This window comes from Ictalurus furcatus, chromosome 6, assembly GCF_023375685.1.
Source record: "Ictalurus furcatus strain D&B chromosome 6, Billie_1.0, whole genome shotgun sequence".
Taxonomy (NCBI): domain Eukaryota; kingdom Metazoa; phylum Chordata; class Actinopteri; order Siluriformes; family Ictaluridae; genus Ictalurus; species Ictalurus furcatus.
The window spans coordinates 7459156-7476009 of NC_071260.1; the positions used below are offsets into that span (position 1 = coordinate 7459156).

At 40.4% G+C, this 16854-nt stretch overlaps 1 protein-coding gene across 1 annotated transcript; it reads right to left on the bottom strand.

Annotated features, from left to right (window-relative positions):
• Positions 1-243: 243 nt before the first annotated feature.
• Positions 244-12486, bottom strand: crfb2 (cytokine receptor family member b2). Its single transcript, XM_053626397.1, has 7 exons — positions 12050-12486; positions 11728-11860; positions 11092-11264; positions 8484-8629; positions 7593-7740; positions 7237-7349; positions 244-5658 (listed from the first exon to the last, which is right to left on the bottom strand). The coding sequence occupies exons 1-7, from the start codon at positions 12093-12095 to the stop codon at positions 4903-4905; spliced, it is 1515 nt and encodes a 504-aa protein (XP_053482372.1). The 5' UTR covers positions 12096-12486; the 3' UTR covers positions 244-4902.
• Positions 12487-16854: the final 4368 nt, after the last annotated feature.

Sequence of the window (16854 nt, forward strand, 5' to 3'; positions counted from 1 at the left end):
TGGTCATGTCTCGGGCGGTGAGCAGAGTCCGGTTGTCGGTGTCGTCACGTCTCGGGTGCCAGCCGAGCTTGGTTGTCCGAGTGGTAGCGTCTCGGGTGCGAGCAGAGTCCACTGGTATGTGTGGTCATGTCTTGGGCGTGATCAGAGCCCCCTGGTCCATGTTGTCATGTCTTTGGCATGAGCATAGCCCGCTGTTCCGTGAGGTCAAGTCTTTGGCGCGAGCAGAGCCCGGTGGACCGTGTTGTCATGTCTTGGGTGGAAGCAGAGCCTGGTGGTCCATGTGGTCACGTTTCAGGTGCCAACAGAGACTGGTTGTCCATGTAGTCATGTCCCGGGTGCCAGTAGAGTTTTGTTGTCTGCGTGGTCACGTCTCGTGTGCAAGCAGAGCCCAGTGGTCTGTGTGGTCATGTCTCTGGCATGAGCAGAGCTTTGTTGTCCATATGGTCATGTCTCAGGTGCGATCAGAGCCCCCTGGCCCATGTGGTCATGTCTCGAGAGTGAGCAGAGGCCTGTGCTCCATGTGGTCACGTTTTGGGTGCCAACAGAGACTGGTTGTCCGTGTAGTCACATCTCGGGCACGTGCAGATCCCGATGGTCCGTGTGGTCACGGCTCGCGTGCAAGCAGATCTCAATGGTCCGTGTGGTGACGTCTCAGGCGCCAGCAGAGCCTGGTCTTCTGTGTGGTCACGTCAGACACACTCAGTATCCCCTGCTGTCGTGCGCAATTCACCCTGGCTGACCGCATTGTGTGTGTTTATGCATAAGTGAGGTGTGTGAACTAGTGTGTGTTAAACATAAAATAATGTTTTGTTTTTTTTTAGTCATGTAGTTCCCTACTACTTTAATATACCTTCTCTTTTTGAACCCATAGTTCCTTTAGCATCATTTGCAACTCGAATAACAATCTAATGAGTTTCAAAAATACCAGTTAACCAACAGGACTTATACCTGTACTACTGAATGTATAAGTTTATTGTATAAGCTTGCAGTTATTCCTAAGATATCACTTGCAAAGATACTAATACAAACATGTTTTTAAAAAGCATATAAAAAAAATTTGAAATGCATCAAAGTTACAATGCTAGCACTGTTAACTCCTGTACATGAAATAACCTGAAGTGCTTTGACTTGGTGATAACAGATCCTGATACAGCTACAGGAGCTAGTAATGGTGAAGTGTAAACCATAGCATGAAATGAAACCAACAGCTTTTCTGTTTAACACTGAATTACAACCAACATTATAATCAATACTGAACATGATCCAGGCAGCACAATCAGTGGAAAAAAATAACACTACAAGAGAGTTCTGACATCATATAAAAAAAATAATACATCATGATTTCCTATGTATGTGTTGTTGTATGTATCAAGACCTGGAACATATTGTAGGACTGGCAGAAAAACAAAGAAAAGTATACTGCAATTGAAAAAGTGAAGAAAAAAAGTGAAAAAATAATATTTAATCCGGTAAATATGAAATACTGTTGAACAGTTCATGTAACATTGATGATCTGTGTTATTTTGACATGACTGACGAAGCGAAATGTTTTAATACATGAAACCCTCCCAGAGACCGAAGTGTCTATGAAAACATTTATGCTGCATTTGATTTGGAAGTGGGAAGGTGGAACTTGGAATTTCGTCATTTTTTAACTACAAAATGGAGGAAAAACATGGATGCCTTCATGTTCATCTTTCGTTGGCTAGTCTGCTAACTGGGAGGAGTGATGTATATTTTCCGGCAAACTGTACTGTCAATGTTTAACAAGCCAATGTGTCTTCTGTTGTCTCTTCTGATGCTATGAGCAACCATGCTCATTTAATGTCTATTACTGAACTTGGGGTTGAGGAGACTGTATCTAGTTTTCAAGTAGGAATTCTGAATTGAGGCACATTTTTTTTTTGGTCTTTCCTAGCTGAAGCTTGGAAATTCTGAGTCATGAGTTTTAATCAAATGCAGCATGAGTACTGGGTTAGAGAGCCTATGTGCATATCACAGCCATCTGCAACAGTGATCTAACCATATATATGAAAAAGTATTGAGTACACCTACTATGATAATCGACTATGTTGATATTGAAAATTCACTGTCGCGTGTTTTATAGTAAATAATCAGACTGCATAGGCCAAAATATTTCTGAGTTGAATATAACACATGGCTTAAGGTGCTGGCGGCACTGCCATTGTTTACATGCTGATTTCTTTTACAACGTACAGCCTGCTAGCATGGATTATAACAAGCCAGAGGCGACCAGACTGAATGTAGGAAAACAAAAATAACCAAGTTCACATAGGTGAATTTGTGCAGAGCTGTGATCGCAAAACGTACCTAAAAGGAACTAATGCTGTAACTAAATATCTGAGCACACATGTGATAGTAAATACACTGCATGGATCTCATGATCTAGCACCACTAAAGAAATCAATGATCCCACAGACGGAACTTTCAATGATAGACAACTTGAGAGCAAAGAAGGCAAGAACTAAAATACTAAAACAGAAGTATATATGTAAGGCAATACTATATATGCAAAGAGGGGAAGCCTTTCACAGCAACACATCAATAATGCACAGAAATGAAAATAAAATGAAAGCACCTGAAAGCTCCTGCTTGGTCAGTGAAAGCTCCTGGTGATATTTAATGTTTTATGGCATGGTCAAAGTCAAATACAGTGGGTTCTGAAAGTATTCCAAACCCATCAGTTATTGCACACTTTATTGTGTCATAGATTTAATTTAAACTGGATTAAATTGAGGTTTTTAGACATCCATCTATGCAAAAATTTATGATGACATTTATTAATACTGAAATCGATCTTAGATAAGTATTCAGACCCTTCGAGTGCATCCTGTTTGCTTTGATTATCTTGGCATGTCTTTGGAACCTGACTGGAGTCCACCTGTAATTCAGTTTAACCTGTAATGCAAATTCAATTGGTTGGACGTGATTTAGAAAGGCACACACCTGTATGTACAAGATCCCACAAGCCATGATGTCCAAGGAACTTTCTGTAGACATCCACAATCAAACTGTGTTGAGACGTAGAACTGAAATGTATAAAATAATTTCTAAAGCTTTGAATGTTCCCAGGTGTACAGTGAGCTCCATCACTGTGAAACAGAGGAAGTTTGGAACCACTAGTACACGTCCAAGAGCTGGCCAAACAGCCAAACTCAATAACTGATCTAGAAGGGCCTTGGACATAAAGGTGACCAAGAACCCAATGGCCACTCTAACAGAGCTTCCAAACAGATGGGAGAACCTGCCAGAAAGACAACCATCTCAGAAATATTCTATCAATCAGGCCTTGACTGGCTAGACAGAAGCCACTCCTAAGTAAAAGGCAAACACTTAATAGACAAGATTCTCTTGTTTAATACAACAAAAATTAAACTCCAAGTGCTCCAAGGTACTGCTCATCAACTACTAATACCATTGTTATAGTGAAGCACGGTCGTGGCAGCATCATGCTATGGGGGTCATTCTCAGCAGCATGAATGGGGAGACTGGTCAGAATTGAGGAAAGGATGAATAAATCCAGCCACAAAGAGGTCATGCTTCCAGAATTCACAAGATCTCAGACTGGGGTAGAGGTTCTAACCTTAACACCACAATGCATACAGCTAAGCATAAAGCCAAGCATACAGCCAAGACAATGCTGGAGGGGCTTCTGAACAAGTTTCTTAATGTCTTTAAGTAGCCCAGCCAAAGCCCACACTTGACCCACATAAAATATCTGTGGAGAATGCTGAACTTGGCAGTTCACAAACGCTGAACCAAATCTGATTGAGCTTGAGAGGATCTGCCAGGAAGAATGGGAAAATCTACCCAAATCCAGGTGAGCAAAGCTTGTAGAGACTTAAGTACTGAATAAAGGGTCTGAATACTTTTCCAAATGAGAGATTTCAGTTTTTGATTTTTAATAAATTTGCACAAAAAAAACCCCACACATTTGAAAATTTTCATTATAGATGGGTGTAGATTGATGGCCAAAAAGGTCAATTCAATCCATTTTAGATTAAATCTATAACACAATAAAGGGTGCAAAAACCAAAGCGGTCTGAATACTTTCTGAACCCACTGCATATAAAAAAGCATAGAACTTTCAGTTTAATTAGGATTGATAAATTTTGCCTGTTTAGAGTTGATAAAATTAATGGCAAGACACCATATTTTGTCGTTGTTTAAAAGTCTAATTCTATTTGGAATTTAGGTTTGTTATTGTCCTTGGGACAGGGAATAATCATTCGATTAGTAATTATTTTTAACAAAAGGTCGGTTTTTCCGCAGCCCTAATATTAAGCAACTTCAGGGTCCCCAGTTTGATCTTGAGCTTGGTGTACTGTCTGTGTGAAGTGTATTCTGATAGTGTCTGCTTCAGTTTCCTCAGAATTCTCCGAAAATCACAACAGTAGTAGGACTGGCTACATTATAGAAACTGTAGGAGTTAATTGTGTATTCCTGCCTCACACCCAGTCTTCACAGGCTCCGAATCCACCATAACCCCGACCAGGATAAGGCACTTACTGAAGTTGAATGAATTAATGAACAATACTGTTCGGTCTCCAATTAAGCAAATATATGTACTCTCATGGTTCAAAATTGGTTGCTTACATCGAGCGGCAATACCTAATGCTTTGATAGTAAGATTCTAGTAACTGGCAGCCTGGAATACAGTTTGCTTTTTGGCAATTTTTGTAATAAAAAAAAACAAAAAACCTCTCTACATCACTGGGATCCAGTGGTACAGTTTAAAGAAATATCAAGTGAATTTAAAATAAAACCCCCAAAGAGATAGCTTTTCTTATATGAATACTAAGATTGTTAGGCACAAGGCTGCTCATTAGCTCGTTTGCATAACAGATGGAGAAAATTCTGTTTTAGAGAAAACAATGGCTTTTAACTCCGCATCATATATCCACAGAAAGCTTCCTCTTCCTCCGTATCCTCCTGGTCTTCCTCCTCAGAGTATGAAATGCATTTGTTTGTGCTCTCAGAATATGTGGGCTGAACGTTCATGGCAGGTTTTGGTGGCCCGAACACAAATAAAGGTACCTCAGGTTTCACATTTTCCATATTCTCTTCTGTCTCTTCTTCTTGTTCTGAATTTTGGCCACCCAGGGTCAAGGAGAAGAAATTCACATTGTCACTGCCCTCCTCCTCCTCCTCCTCCTCCTGTCCGAGTTCATCTCCTCTCTTATGCCTGAGCAAGGCCAAATCATTCTTTTTGATCTCTTGGATTGGAGTTTTTAGAGGTAAGAAGTGTGTTGTGCGGATTTGACCTGTAGTTTGGGGAGTTGTTGCCTCCCAGTTAAGTCTGATCATGTCTGGTGTTAACGTGTGCTCTTTCAAAAAGGTTCCGGGGACATGTGGGTATGTTTCAGTGACCGAATTATGGGTATGTTCATATGGGATCTCTGGGGAACCTGGAATTGAAGACTTTGTTTCTTCTGAGATTTCTTCACAACAATCAATTTGTTCACAACCCCTTCGTCCCTCATAAGCCACCTCTTCATCCGCTTTCTCTTGGTCCACCTCTTCACTGACCTGAACATCTTCGTTTGTGTTGGGCTCCAGCAAAATACACGTTTTGTGGAGAGACTCCACACTGGGCCAAGTAAGAAGCTGCACTTTATATGGGGCATTAAAGGAACTCTGGGAAGAGAAGCAAGAGCACAAATTAGTGCTTAAGTTATGTAAATCGGTGCAATTTAATTATTTATTTGTTATGTTTTGGTATATTTTTGATATAACATTTATATAATAATTTTGTTCATTTAGCTACACAGATTTAAGCAGCTAAGAGGTAGCTTCCTCTCATTTTTTATATATATTTAAAAAAAAAAAAAAAAAAAAAAAAAAAGCACCCCTCTCTTTGCCGTTTTTCACAAACCATACACTAACATAACAGGTTCAGAAAAGCATGTGTACAATACACCAGCATTAATACCGCAAACATGTCCCACATCACCCTTCTGTAACGGTTTGTAAAACTAGACAAAAACATGAAGCCACAAACACTCGCATGTATATGTGGATTGTTATACCTCAAATATATTTTATATATATATATATATATATATATAAACTACCAGACAGCCTGACAACGCTGTACATAGACAATGAGTAATTCTGAAAGTAAAAAAAAAAAAAAAAAAAATTGCGGTTTAGTAACCACAACTGCAACATGCTGATCAATCTTGGCAAGCAAGATTTCTTGTCACACGATCTTAGTGATGAGGATGCCACCATTTCCAATGTAGCTGGGCAAAATGAGCCAGCAGTAATCTATTAAGTACATTACTTTTAAAAAAAAAAAAAAAACAACTAAAATTTTTATTGAGAAAAACACAAGGTGCTATTCTCAAAAAATTAATTGAAGCATTACTTTAAATATACAAGCAATAAATATAAACTATAGAGAGTTATTTAAAACTTTGAAGGCTGCTAACTCTTATTCAACACTTGCTACATTATCATATAAATGTATTTTAATAAATTAGACAAGTCTTCTTCCATCACTCTGTTCCTTGTATGTCAAATAACGAAGCATTTAAAACTTTGACATATTTAACATATTTCTATAACTGAGGCAAGCGATAATCCTTTCCCCTTGCCTAATATAGGGTGCTGAACTGTGCCTTCTTGTTGATGTTAATGACTGTTAATGCTGGTGTACATCTCACACTGCGATTAAAAAAAGGACTTCCATGTTGGAAGCACCTGTGTACACTTCACCTAGAAGCCCCCCCATCTCTCTCCTGGATTCTTCTGCAATCATTTAAAGAATTTATATGATTCAAGAAAGCATCGATTACAGTTTTGGGATGCACTGACAATTCTGAACACAGTAAAGTGGTAGCCTTTTCTTTCCATTTATAATGAGTCCTATTCAGATTTGTAATATTTGCAATGTCTTGCAAAAGAAAGCAAGAAAAAAAATGGCGGCTTTATTTCATCTTGAAAATATTTTGTCACGCTGCCATTTTGACAATTTTTAACAACTAAGGAAACTCACATTCATTACCTGTTTGAACATAGTATGCTGCTAGACTGTATTCATCACAGGATACACTGGCAAGAACATTGGCATTCTGATGTAGCTGATTAACATTTGAACACATTACTCATGCTTGTTCATAATGCCTCTTTCACATTTGAGGCATCACTGTGTTTGTGCTACTAAGACTAGCTTGTGAACTACAAATAAATCTGAGAGTGAATTTGTCTCACCAGAACTAATGGTTGAGGGGTTTTCAAGAATATGGACCTTTTAAAAGCCTGGACAATAACAGTCACCACAATCAACAGCCCCAGTAAAGACAAAACCCCCGAGATCACTGCATCTAAAACAGAAACAGAAAAATGAGCAAAAGCACAACTTTGATTTGCAAAACTTATGAATTAAGTTATATAGTAACTAAAAACTTGACAATTTTTTTTTTTACACAATACACTTAATGTGTATTTTTTTAGGTATTTGATATTTCTGTGGACTTGTTCCTACTGCAAATAACATGGCAGTCTTATTTATATGATCTGTATAAATAAAAGAATTAAAATAAAGGAAATCTGCATCCTGCTGTTACCCATGTTGTTCACTGCTGCAGGTTTAGTAGCACACACAGGTGGTTTTGAAGTAGACTTTCGATCCGTGATGTTCACGGACACACAGTACTGCAGCCCCGGCACCACTTTCAGAACTACAGTGCCCAGTCCCCTGGTGTTCCTCAAGAACTGTGTACACATAAAAATAACCTGTTGTCAATGTGCCTACCTGAATCTGTAGAGCAAGATTTAAATACCGAGAGGGGAAGAAAAACCCTCCCTATGACTTTTACTAAACTAATGGTGTTTTCAATAATGCACTGTAATGCAACATGGGGTCAAGTTTGTTGTTACTGGTGATATATTGTGTCACAAATACTAGATATAAAGCATTATAATGCATCTTAAAAATTTATGATTCATCAGATTTGCTAAGCTTAGTGCATGTTCATAAATAATTTTACACACTGTGCATAATGCCTTATTCATAACATGTTACAAATGTTATGAAAGGGCTGTATTTCGAATACATTATGTTAACAATGATAAAATGTAATACCGTTGCAGAAGTAATTTTAAAAATGTGAATAATAATAATAATAATGAAGTGTTTGTATCCAAATTACGGTTTACAATCTACACATCGCACTCTACAGACATTCTACAACTAAATCATAATCACTGCAGTGGTGTTCAGACAAATTCCTCCTCCTACACTATGATTAGCTGGTAGTTCTTATTCACAAGTGCTGTAACATTAATAACTGCTTTCCCATGATGAGGACTCTTCCTGTTAGCCTTCCTGTGACACAGGCTGATGTCCGTAAATACTGACACAAGAACATATTAAACACTCCCGAGTTCATTTTGTAATTAAGCAAATATAATCATTCCAATAGTCAGGCAAATATAATATAAGAAGTAATACTCACCACCTGAACTCCTTTTTCGTTGGTCACATTAAGCACGTAGTTGTATTTCTTATAAACTGTGTCAAGTCTCTCAGATGGAGACTGAACGTACACACACAGGGAGTCATTACACGGTGAAAGTTGCAGTGACGGAGGCTCTAGCCAAGCTACGAGACACAAAATGACAAATATAAATAAAAGTTCATTGGAAAGCAATTTGTCCATATGTAATAATGAATATACTCCTTATAGTACACAGTGTAAATATAAAAAACATTCACATTACCCAACACAGTTTACAATTCAGATAAAAAGTATATATAGGGATGTCACGAGAACAAATACTTCGGTACCAAGTCGGTACCAACATTCTTAAAACGTGACAGTACTTGTTTTTCTGCAGTAGCGTGGGCTCCGTTGGAGGTTGTCCTCCACGAGAGATTTGAATTTTATTTTTAAATTTTTATTTTTATACCACACCGTGGTATCGACTTTGATATCGATTATCATGTACTTTTGGTGGTATCAGTACCGACTACTATTTTTTTGGTATCGTGACATCCCTAAGTACATACATAAACCCTGAGGTATACCACAATACAACACACAATGCTACTGGCTGTTTATGATAAATACCTAAAATGCCTACATTAAACTTATAGGTGAGCTGTGGTGGTGTCCAAAATTATTTATAAATTCATTTAGGGGTTCAGTGCTAATGTGCTGAGCCAGTTCCAGGAAGGTTATAAGTTCAAATCTCAAGATATTTTGAAGAAACCCAGGACTGGCACCTGCCAACATCTGTAATGAAGCTTTCAGACTCCCTCACTGGCTAATTACATTTAAACTGTTCAGTATAAATTACTCTGGGTAACAGTTAGTGCTGAGACCAATACTGTGGAGTTTAGTGCATGCTCTGCAGGATAGCATTTTTTGTGAAAATACCGAATTTGAAATGATAAAATATAAAAATGTGTTTGACTGAAAATTCCATATCTTTGGGAAGGACTTTTGTGATGATTATTCTTAAAATCATTAAACAGCACAAACGTTTTACCTCCTTATTTGTGTGTAATGAGGCTACGTCCTACAGAACAGACTTTAAAGACAACGTGAAATAAAATCATAATGCATTTGTCTCCCTTAATGTCAGACACTTTCAAGTGACACTGGAACCGGGACATAAAATATGATAGGACTTAGTGATAATAATCGATTATGAAAATCGTTGTCAACGGATCTCGTTATCAATTAGTTGGTCTGCGCACAGCACGGGACATGTTTACTCACTACGTTACTTCTCTTCCCGAAAACACACTTTGAAAAGTAGATACTAAAGTTGTGTCCCAAATGATGTACTACACACTTACATTATGCACTATGTATTCTTCCGTCTAGTGTATGAATTTTAGAAAAGTAATATCATCTCAAATAGAACACTAGCGTTTTATTTTTTCAATAACGGGAAGTATAAGCCACTTCCTATTCAGTGGTGCATGACATCATACGTACGTAATCTGATACGGCTAGCCAGAAAACCCAGAGTCACCGACAATGACTTTCTTCAGTTTACTGTTTATGTCAACGTTACCTTTTACCTATTCCCAACATGACCTCAGTCTCCATCAGACGGAGGAGTAATTGTCTAGTGACTGAGGAAGAAAGTGTGCGACCTCCAAGTCCTCTAAGGCAGGAAGGCATTTTATATTAAACACCACGGAGAAAATCAAACATTACAAAGCAGAGTTTGTGTGGCACTGAAGCACGACAGTGATGCTGTCGTGAGTCGCTTAAAATATATCGATAATGAAAGCGCGCTTTGTTAACAGAATTCTGACATGGAGCACAAGAAAAGCTAAAAGATGGGGTTGAAGACAGAAAAATCCTTTTCCACAATGAAATAATCTTTATGCACAGTTCATGTACGTTAAATTATATTACATTAGGGACGTCTCTGCAATTATTAACCAAGAAAAATAAGCCAAATATATGCTTGACAAGCGCGAGTTTTCACAATTCCTTACGACAATTAATAATTTTCCAAGTCTAACTATCGAGATTCTAAGTAACTGGAGACAGAACTATTTTTGTGCTCCACATAGATCATAAACCACTGAAATTGTTTGAGAAATGTAAAGATTATTGTGCTTTTTATCTAGAAAAAACACTTGTTCACGTGTATTTGTTTATATGGCAGCCTTGACCGGATCAACATGGCGCACACGTTGAAGTGAATGCTTATGTGCGCAGGCGTGTAGTGTTTCTTTACAAAGAGACATCACCAGCTACTGGACTGTCATGCATAATACAATGTTTTTAGTCATTTTCGCGGATCCGTGTGAATGGGGATCGTTTTGAGAACGTTATCGTCTGTACGCGAAACTTTTCGTTGTCGTGTAAATGTACCCTCAGATGCAAGAATTTCATCACTGCGAAAAGAAAATGATTACAGGCGTCCCGCTGATAAACCAAGCCAGTTCGAATAGGGCTGTATTCTTCAAACCTGCTTGCTGTAATATGTAGCACAAGAATGTGAACCGTTGTCGCCGTATGCATGTGTAAAAGTCGACATGTGGCCCATAAGCAAGTTGTTAACTCTAAACCAAGTTTGTGAACATGTGATACTCACTATCAAACTCTGGTTTAAACGGATTGTAGGAAACGGGTGTGGACATCTCTTTCCCTAAAACAGCTGTAACACTGATGTAGTAGGCCTCTTCCAGATTGGTGAAAACATCTGTTAGGTTACAGCGCAATGGGTAACGCACTGCTGCACAACTGTCCACCACCTTCCAGTCGACACTGCACATTCACACAAACACAACCCAGGACAGACAAGTTAGACAGACTAAACTGTTTCTCTAATACACCAAACTTTCTCTCTCATGGACTATAGCGTCTCTCTCATGGACTAAAGCGTCTCTCTCATGGACTAAAGGGTCTCTCTCCTGGACTAAAGCGTCTCTCTCAAGGACTAAAGCATCTCTCTCATGGACTAAAGTGTCTCTCTCAAGGACTAAAGCATCTCTCTCATGGACTAAAGTGTCTCTCTCATGGACTAAAGCGTCTCTCTCCTGGACTAAAGCGTCTCTCTCATGGACTAAAGGGTCTCTCCTGGACTAAAGGGTCTCTCTCCTGGACTAAAGGGTCTCTCTCAAGGACTAAAGCATCTCTCTCATGGACTAGAGTGTCTCTCTCATGGACTAAAGCATCTCTCTCCTGGACTAAAGCGTCTCTCTCAAGAACTAAAGTGTAAGGTCCATACCTATAGGAGCGGAAGAAGACCCTGTACTGCAGTCCTGCAGGAGACCCTGGTCCAGCCTGCCACGTGAGCAGGTGGACAAAGTTCTGGGAATCCATGGTGAGTTTGACCGGTGCAGGGACGTGTCCACACAACACTGCAGGCAGAAAGGTGTTAAAGGGGTCATGTTATTGCTCTAGAAAGTAAACTAGATTAAATTTACTCAATTAAAAAAGTGATCTCGAGTTTAAGTTTCATTCAGATGAATCAGCCTGTAAACACGTGGATGGAGTGTGACGTCAGTGTGGTGAATATTAACTCCGGAAGAGAGGAGTGAGTTACAGACCTGAGCATGGCACAATCAGCATGAGCAGTGTGTAAACATGATCCATAGCAGCTGAGAGCTGAGACAGTGAAACCTCCCTCCTCACTCACTCCGCGCTCTCTGCATTTTACGCGTCTAACGCCGTCATTTCGCTTCTCCTACACCACTGTATATGCCTTCATGCGCCAACTTCATTAGCTTTAGCTCTGAAGCTAACCAGATCTTCACCGCATCCTCTTTTGCGCAAGTGAATTAAAAAAAAATAACATCGTTACCATAACTTCCAACTAACTTTACCTTATAACCTAGATTTACTTGTACCAAATTAAATTAGCTCTCATCAGTCCATTAGCACGCCTCTAACAACCAACACCGAACTGTTTTCTGAAATGAAAACATCTAGGAAATCGTTAGAAACCAGCACACTTCTCGGAAGCCTCAAATGGTGTTTCGTTTTTTTCTCCCACCTGTATTCAGAGAAATACCGCCCTTGCTTCTTTTGATTGGATACGTGACTGTAAATATGACCTCGATTACGGGTACAAAATAGTAACACTTCCTGCCTCATCCAAAATAAAAGTCCTGATCTGCGACGCTTGTTTCCAAGTCGAAATGTGCGCAGAACTTTTAGAGTCATTATTTTCTCAAATGACAAACAGAATGCTAAAAAGAAGTCTGTACAATATTATGCCTATTTGTGTAAAATATTACACGCTTTCGTCAAACGCGCTTATGTTCACTCTGTTAACAAAAAGATCATGAAGCGTTCATTCGTGCTGTGGAAATGTCCTGAAAGATTACACTACCGTGACATCTGGTGGACAATTCAGGTAACTGCACGAAGCGAACCGAAACTAAACAACCAACTGTAGAGGTGTGCGTCAGGAGTAGGAACAAAAAATATACCGTCACACTCTCATGTCCCTGCGGAAAAGTACAGCCTGGTCTAACCAGATACATAAACTCACCGTCCACTTTATTAGGAACACCCGTACGCATGCACATGCATGCAGTTATCTAATCAGCCAATCATTTGACAGTGCATTGAATAAATTAAGATACAAGTCAAGAGCTTCAGTTAATGTTCACATCAAACGTCATAATGGGGGAAACGTGTGATCTCTGTGACTTTAACTGTGGCATGGTTGTTGGTTTGAGTGTTTCAGAAACTGCTGATCTCCTGGGATTTTCACACACAACAGTCTCTAGAGTTTACACAGAACGGTGCAAAAATAATAATAATAATAATAAAAATACAACAACAGCAAAAACCTACCCTGTGTGCGGAGGGTCTGCAGACTGAAACACCATGTAGATGAGAGAGATCAGAGGAGAATGACCAGACTGCTTTGAGCTGACAGGAAGTCTTTAGTAACTCACATAAACACTCCCTACAACCGTGGTGAGCAGAAAAGCATCCCAGCGTGCACAACACATGAAACCTTGAGGTGGATGAGCTACAACAGTAGAAGACCGCATCAGGTTCCACTCCTGTCAGCCAACAACAAGAATCTGAGGCTATTATAGGCACAGACTCACTGAAACTGGACAGTTGAAGACTGGAAAAAGACCAGGTGTTTTTTTTTTTTTTCCTTTCTTCTAGTCTACAACTGTCTGGTTTGGGTGTCTAGTTTTTTAAATACTCAAACCAGCCCATCTGGCACCAACAACCATACCACGGTTAAAGTCACAGAGATCACATTTTCCCCATTCTGATTTTTGATATGAACATTAACTGAAGCTCTTGACTTGTATCTGCATTATTATTATTATTATTATTATTATTATTATTACTGCACTGCTGCCTCATGATTGGCTGATTAGATAACAGCATGAATCTGCAGGTCTACAGGTGTTCCTAATAAAGTGGATGGTGAATGTAGCTGGTCTGGAGCATACCTAATGCTCTCTTTTGAATATGTTTTGGAATAACACCTGTATTTTTTTACAACTTCAATTTTTCTGGTGACAATGCAATGACAATTTTTTTGTGCACTCAAATTAATTCCATTAGTTCCAAGAAATGATTCGGGTTCATTTTCAAATACTGCGTGCAATGAAAAAGTCAAGAATTGCTATCTTGATAATTCAGAGGTCAGACAGTTGAGGACACAAGTGCAAGAACTCAATGGTTTTACTTAACAAGGTAAGCAGGACAAAGAGGCAATCCAAAAACATGGTCAACATTTTTTTGGTGATGAGCAAACTGCATAAACAAGGGCAGGCAAGAGCAAAAATGTGAATAGAAAAACTCTCTCAAAATCAGAGAAACAATCAATAACTCAAAAGTCTTGTTATAGACAGGTACAAAAGACACAGTGCATATACTTCACAACGACTGTGAGAACTGACAGTCTATTTATACTGTTAAAGTGGTGGCGACTGTGATTGAGTCCAGGTGTGTGTGATCTGTTGAGTGTGACCATGAGTGTGAGTGTGACTTTTGAGTGTGACCGTGATAGAATCTGGGTGTTGTAGTTCTCATTGACCATGTTTGTAGGCCATGCTGAGTTCTGGGAAGTGTAGTTGGATGCTGATTCCAGCATTGACATGACAGATCCCCCTCCGAAGCACTACCTCCAGGAGTAATTCTTCTCCTATCTCTCCCCCTAGGACAAGGACTTGGACAATTGGGGTGGCATGCATGAAGACCTTCAATGCCCAGGGGTGCTTGGGGGTGGAGGGGTATACCTTCTGCGAGGGGATCCTGAGTGACTGGTTTGAGGTGGGAAACATGGAACAATGGGGCCACGACTGCGGCGTGGTAATTCCAGCTTGTAAGACTGGAGGACTTTGAATGGGCTGGTGTATCGGTGCAACAATTTTTAGCTCCGTGACCCATACGTCTCTGGTGGAACGCCATACCCAGTCACCTGAGTGTCTCTCCAAGCTGCTTATCTGCAGATTTCCTGTTTGATTGGGCCGCATGCTCTAGACGTTGGTGGGCCTGTTCCCACACATGCTCACTCCATTAGAACCAGCTATCCACAGCGAGTGAGGCTTTGTGGTTGGCATTCCACAGAAGTAGGGGTGGCTGGAACCCCAGGATGCGTTGGACAGGGGTGAGGTTAGTGGTGGAGTACTTTAGGGAGTTTTGCGCATACTCACCCCATAGGAGAAATCATGCCCTGTCCTCTGAAGGTTCTTACAAAATAGCCAATCTCTTAATTTGCCCTCTCCAGTTGCACGTTTACTAGAGGGTGGTAGCCAGACGTCAAGCTTACCAAGACACCTAGCTTCTCCATGAAGTCCTTCCAGACATAGGACGTGAACTGATCCCCCCAGTAGCTCACTGGATCCTCAGGGGTGCCATAGTTCAGGAAGGCATGCTTGAAGACCATTTTGGCTGTTTCAAAGCTCATGGCAGGCCTGGCAGTGGAATCAGCCGTAGAGACTTGGAAAACCGGTCCACAACAACCATGATGACAGTGTTGTTGACAGAGATGGGAAAGGTTGGTAATGAAATCTATGGCAATGTGTGACCATGGTGTTTGAGGTGTTAGCAGCAGGAATAATTTGCCTGGAAGAAGTACTGTTCGTGGTACCTTGGCACAGACTGAGCAGGGGGAGGTGAATCGGTGTATGTCTCTTGTCATTCGTGGCCACCGGTATTTGCCCTGAAGCAGTTGGTATGTTTTGTGAGTGCCGGGTGTCCTGTGGAAGAGGGGGTGTGAGGCCAAGTAATTAATTTGTCCCACAGCTATAAGGGCACAAACGTCTTTCTCACTGGACACTGAATGGGGACTCTCACTCCCTGAACTTCTTCAATACTTCTGTCAGTTGCCCATGTGAGTGTCCCAACAAAGAATGATTCGGGCAGGATGCATTCTTCCGTGGTTTCACGTGGTGGGAGTCGGCTGTTTTATGATCTAGGGTGGCAATGGAGAGTGAATTAGAAACTGGAGAAAAATAGTGCACAGCATGTCTGATTCGAATTTAGCAATTTAATTTGATATACTCCAGGTTTTTGTAGTCCATATAAATGGCGAATGGCTGGAGACCTTCCTCCACCCTGTGGTGCCACTCTTCCGGAGTGAGTTTCACTGCAAGGAGCTCCCAATTGCCGATGTCATAGTTCCTCTCGGCGGGCATAACAAAGTCCACTAGGTGGAGCTTGTGTTTCTCTCCTGATCGCTATGAACGGACGGCCCCTATTCCAGTCTCTGAAGCATCAGCCTCTACTACGAAGGGCTTGGTGGGGTTAGGATGTCTCAGGATGGGCCTGGTGGTAAAGGTTTTCATCAGCTGCTCAAAGACTTGACTTGCTGAGACATCCCATTGCAGCTTTTTGGTACCCTTCTTTAATAGGGCAGTCAGGGGAGCTGCAAAGCTGCTGAAGCCCCTTATGAACCACCGAAAGATGTTGGCAAATCCCAAGAACCGTTGTAGTTCCTTGACATAGGTGGGAACGAGCTGGTTACAGCTGAAACCTTATTCTGGTCCATGAGCACCCCCTCTGGTCCTATGATGTAGCCTAGAAAGGCACCCTTGCATACATATAATTCACGTTTTCCCCCACTTCACATAGAGCTGGTGCTTGAGTACCTGCGACAGAACACTCTTGACATGCTGGACATGGGTGGTTTCATCAGTGGAGTAAATAAGAATATTGTCGATGTAGGCAATAACTTTCCCACCATTTCCCAACATTTGCAGCGTGTTGTTAATGAGGCACTGGAACACTGCTGGTGCAGAAGATAGCCCATTACGCAGTACTTGAAGTAACCAGAGGTGGTGCTAAATGCCATCTTACACTTACAGTGGTGCTTGAACGTTTGTGAACCCTTTAGAATTTTTTATTGGCATAAATATGATCAAAACATCAT